The sequence below is a fragment of the Notothenia coriiceps genome, unplaced genomic scaffold (genome assembly GCF_000735185.1).
Source record: "Notothenia coriiceps isolate Sejong01 unplaced genomic scaffold, NC01 NC01_scaffold00034411, whole genome shotgun sequence".
Lineage (NCBI taxonomy): Eukaryota > Metazoa > Chordata > Actinopteri > Perciformes > Nototheniidae > Notothenia > Notothenia coriiceps.
This window is the reverse complement of record NW_011367112.1, coordinates 1-4,764: the sequence shown is the minus strand read 5'-3', so window position 1 is coordinate 4,764 and position 4,764 is coordinate 1. Positions and strand designations below refer to the sequence as shown.

At 45.3% G+C, this 4,764-nt stretch overlaps 1 protein-coding gene across 1 annotated transcript; it reads left to right on the top strand.

Moving 5' to 3' along the window:
* Positions 1-83: 83 nt before the first annotated feature.
* LOC104962158 (ryanodine receptor 3-like) lies at positions 84-3,080 on the top strand (the record flags this gene model as incomplete). The annotated part of the gene is made up of 5 exons (XM_010790558.1): positions 84-173; positions 1,125-1,265; positions 2,181-2,243; positions 2,774-2,849; positions 2,957-3,080. Coding segments are annotated over 5 exons (494 nt in total), but the record flags the coding sequence as incomplete, so codon positions are not given.
* Between the last annotated feature and the right edge of the window lie 1,684 nt (positions 3,081-4,764).

Sequence of the window (4,764 nt, the reverse complement as noted above, 5' to 3'; positions counted from 1 at the left end):
TGACATATTTGTATTTGTTATGATTGCAGTTAAGAGCAGGAAATGCAAAAGACCACACTTTATACAATACACTGTTGTTGCAGGTATCAGCAGGCTGGAAACAAGGAGACAGTCTGGACGACCAGGCTAAAACTCATCCACTGCTGAAGCCTTACAAAGCGCTGAGTGAGAAGGTACGTACTACACAGCTACTGCTGCTGAGCATTATCTTTGATTGTGTATACGATGGAGACCAGGTGAGCCATTACCTGAAATGGTTCATGTAGGACACATGTGTCAAACTCAAGGCCCGGGGGCCAAATCAGGTCCTTGGTGGATTTAATTTCGGCCCGCAGGATAATTTCTAATTACTATTAGCTCTGGCCCGCCGGTATATTGCACGCACACCTTCACTCCATCCTGAGGGTCTCCTCAGCTCAGAGCCTGAGCCCAAACAATGATGACCTTGCACCCAAGATGAGATGCCAAGTATCTGCTTGAACTAGCATCACAGAACAGCACACTGAGTTTAATGGATGTTTCCTTCTGCACTTTTTTTCTCACGACAACAGGGCATGTTTGGTTTTTTCTTTGAGGGAAATAGTTTTTTTGAAGCTGTTGTTGGCCTGTGGAAAAATGTAATCATAAGAAATGACTCTGGGAAAGCTGCAGATAGAGCCATAAGAAATGAATGCAACTGATTATTTAATGTTGTTTTAATGGGCAATAATTTAAGCTTAGTTAGTTCCAGGTTTAATATGTGCAATAAGTTCATTTCAATGAGTTTTGCAATAAACATTGAACCAGTCCGGCCCTCGACTAGTACCCATTTTTTTATTTTGGCCCACTGTGTATTTGAGTTTGAAACCCCTGATTTAGGTGTATGTGGGGATTATTGACATTGAAAAGTCAAACACAATTTAAAGACATTTGACAACCTTAATCATATTAGGCTATTCATTCAGTCAGTCAAGGGGAGCATCAAGCATGCATCTAAATGTGTTAGGCCTCACCCTTTCTTTTTATTAATATAAAATTCAAAAAGAGAAATACATTTGAAATGTACATGTATGTCAGTATAAGTGTTTTCCCCTGTGTTGAGCTGTGTTTACTGGTGGTTCCTCTTGTTTGTGTTGAATTTGTAGGAGAGAGAAACGTACCGCTGGCCAGTGAAGGAGTCTCTGAAGAGCATGCTGGCTATGGGCTGGAACATCGAGCGGTCCAAGGAAGGAGAGTCCGTGATCCAACAACGAGAGAGTGAAAAACGAAAGACCCCCGACCCTCAGGTAACATCCCGATGTGTTATTCTCTGTGATATTACTTTTAATCATGATTACATGATAAGGATGTCACAAATGTTTTTCTTTATAATAACATAAATAAATAAAGGTTCTCCTTTTTTAAGTTAAATAAAACATATGCTGTATTGTTTTTTCACCGTGTTCAGCAAGTCCCGTTGAAAAATGAAGTGTAAGGACGACCATTTTGCCCTGAAAGAATTACCCTCACGACGCACTTTAGTGTTTTGCTTTATTCATTTTATTTTATTGGGCAACATTAATACTGAAAAGCATGAATCTTTTGGATTAGGAAATATCTGCTGCAGTTTCTTTTTTTATGGACAACAGTCAAGATAGATGGATACTTTATTGATCCGAGTCATGTGTTTTCTTTAAAGAAAATATACCAAAAAGTAAAAGCTTTGAGTCGGACATTAAAGGTGGGGTAGGTAATTCACTTCAGAAACACTTTTTGTTATATTCCATGGAATGCTCTTAACGTCCCGATAGCAATGAATATCTGAAGTGCTTTGACAATAAATACATAAAAAAAATGTCATCTTTGGAAGCCGTGGCGCTGTAAAAAGCACGACCAATCATCTGAGCCGGCCCGGGTAAAATAACTGGATGGCCTACCTGCCTGTCAGCCTTCCATCTCATGCACAAACTTATCTCGTGCCCTCATTGGTCATGTGCGCGTTCGTGTGTGTTGGAGGAGGGGCTCTGTAAGGAAGTCTGAAGGAAGGGGCAGATTTTTTTCAGCTGCGTAGTTTCAAATTTGAGCGCACTCGAGCTGGTTTCTCCAAAATGACCTACCCTACCTTTAATCTAATTACAGCTATATTAAGTCAACTGATGAAAGTTAACTACACATTGATTTAAACAGAAATAATTTGTGCTTTTATCTTCCTGACTCTGCAGAATGATGGATTCAGTCCTGCTCCAATGGATTTGAACAATGTCACTTTGTCAAGAGAGCTACAGGTTAGTTTCTGTTCAACCTTTTTTTTAAATGTTGTTATATTGACAATAAATAGATATGGGGCGAAGCCTGCGAGCTAGTCCAGGCAGTCAACTGGAGCACCAATGATACATTAACACGTGACGCACCTCGTCCCTCTTACAACCAACCAAACACATTCTCCTAAACATGCCGCTCTATTTAAGCTGCCAGGTCTTCCTGCCTCTGCCTCCTTGCTATGCTGCCACTGCTGTGTTCACTTGATATTGCTGCGTTCATGTTCCTGCTGCTGTGTTTCATGTTGCTGCTGCTCGCCTGCCCCCCCCACCTCCCCAGCTTCCTCCCCAGCTTCCACCTGTAGGCTCGGGGGATAGTTATCTAATCATCACTCAATGTTCTTTGTAAATCTGTGGAGTGATGAGACCCGAGCCTAGACGCCAAACTCAAACTATATGCTGCTTCTAATAAACATATTAAGAAACACGTGAGTTGTCTGACTGAACTAATAAAGTGGCAAAAATGTTCTAATCTGTTTTATTTACTGTATCTGCAGGGCATGGTGGAGGTGGTTGCAGAAAACTACCACAACATCTGGTCCAAGAAGAAGAAATCTGAACTTGTTAGCAAAGGTGTGTAAGTTCATGGTTTGAGAGGAAATGTTTTGCCCTTATTAGAATATTCAAACTTCAGCAATTCTGACTTTTTTTATTTGTGTGAATCTGAATTGCCTTGTCAGGAGGAGGGAGCCACCCGCTGCTGGTTCCCTATGACACCCTGACCGCTAAAGAGAAGTACAGAGACAGAGAGAAGGCCCAGGAGCTCTTCAAGTTCCTGCAGATCAGCGGCTATGCCATCATGAGGTAAACCCCCTCACTCACCAAGTTATCTTACATTGAAAAATAAATAAGTGAATGCAATTAGCATAAACGAACAACATCTTAAAGTTGAGTTCTTAAGTTCAGTGTATGGTGGACTTCATGCCAACCTTTGTTTTGTTTTTTGTAATTACACATTTCATCTTAATTATGTCTGCTATTAAACCGTACACCCCAGCACGTGCACTCCGCTCTGCATCAGCCAAACGGCTCGCTGCACCCGCACTGCGAGGGGGACCCAAGTTCCCATCAGCAAAAACACGTGGGTTTGCTATCCTGGCTCCAAAATGGTGGAATGAGCTCCCCATTGAAATCAGGACAGCAGAAAGCTTACACATCTTCCGGCGCAGACTGAAAACTCATCTCTTTAGACTCCACTTCGAGCGATTGAATTACTAACAAAGCACTTATATACACTAATAAAGGGCTGGCTTATCTAAAGCCAGTTGAGTAGCACTTGAAATGTTTGGCTCTATGAAACCTGATGTACTTATATGATTCTGTTTTCTTCAAGGTTGTATCTTCCTGGTCGAATGCACTTATTGTAAGTCGCTTTGGATAAAAGCGTCAGCTAAATGCAATGTAATGTAATGTAAAAAGAGACTCGAGAGGGGACTCGAGAGGAGACTTGAGAGGTGACTTGAGAGGTGACTCGGGTAGAAACTTGAGAGGAGACTGGAGAGGGGACTTGAGCAGGGACTCGAGAGGAGACTTGAGGCATTCGGTACGCCGACAGGACACGGGGAGCTGGCGTCGGACGGACAGCCAACAGGACACGGGGAGCTGGCGTCGGACGGACAGCCAACAAGAGACGAGGTGCTGGAGTCGGCCGGCACGCCGACAGGACATGGGGAGCCGGCGTCGGACGGACAGCCAACAGGAGACGAGGTGCTGGAGTCAGCCGGTATGCCGACAGGAAACGGGGAGCTGGCGTCGGACGGACAGCCAGTCCTATAGCTGAAACTGGAGTCGGGACCATGGCTACCGGGATCGGCACTGAAGCCGAACCCATGGCTGCCGGGGCCGGAACTGGGGCCGGAACCATGGCTGTGTGGGCCGGTTCTGTAGCCGGAACCATGGCTGCTGGGGCTCGGGCTGCTAACCTGGCCTTGCGACTCCTTCTCTTCGCAGCCGCCTGAATACTCCGTGGACCTCCATAAGCCGGCGCATTCCGTCATACGACTCCTGGATAGGAGCAGGAACTGGGGCAGAAGCATGGGTTGACTTCAGACGGATCCCACCGAGGCGTATGGTGCCAGGTTGGGAATTGGGAGACAGGGAGCTAGCATGCCTGGGGCTAGCAGGCCGGGAATCCCACACCGGGATCATGGCTGTTGGAGCACGGGCTGGAATCCTGGCCCTGCGTCTCCTAGAGGCTCTTTGGAAACTCCGTGGACCTCCAACAGGACCGTAGTCGGATCCAAGGAAAGGGTTAGAAGCATCGGACCAGTCCTCAGGACAACTTGTGAAGAGCTGTAACCACTCCGGCAACAAACTCCTCAACCAAGGCATTTCGGCCACTTCCATTCGTGCCCTCTCGAGAATAGCCTCTTTGTCCTTTCTGGAAGAAGTTCCTTTCCACTCGGCATGAGAACATTGTAGAGAAAAGTCTAGATCGAACAGATCCATCTCAAACTCACGAAAATCCGCTGGGTCCATTTTAGTGGTC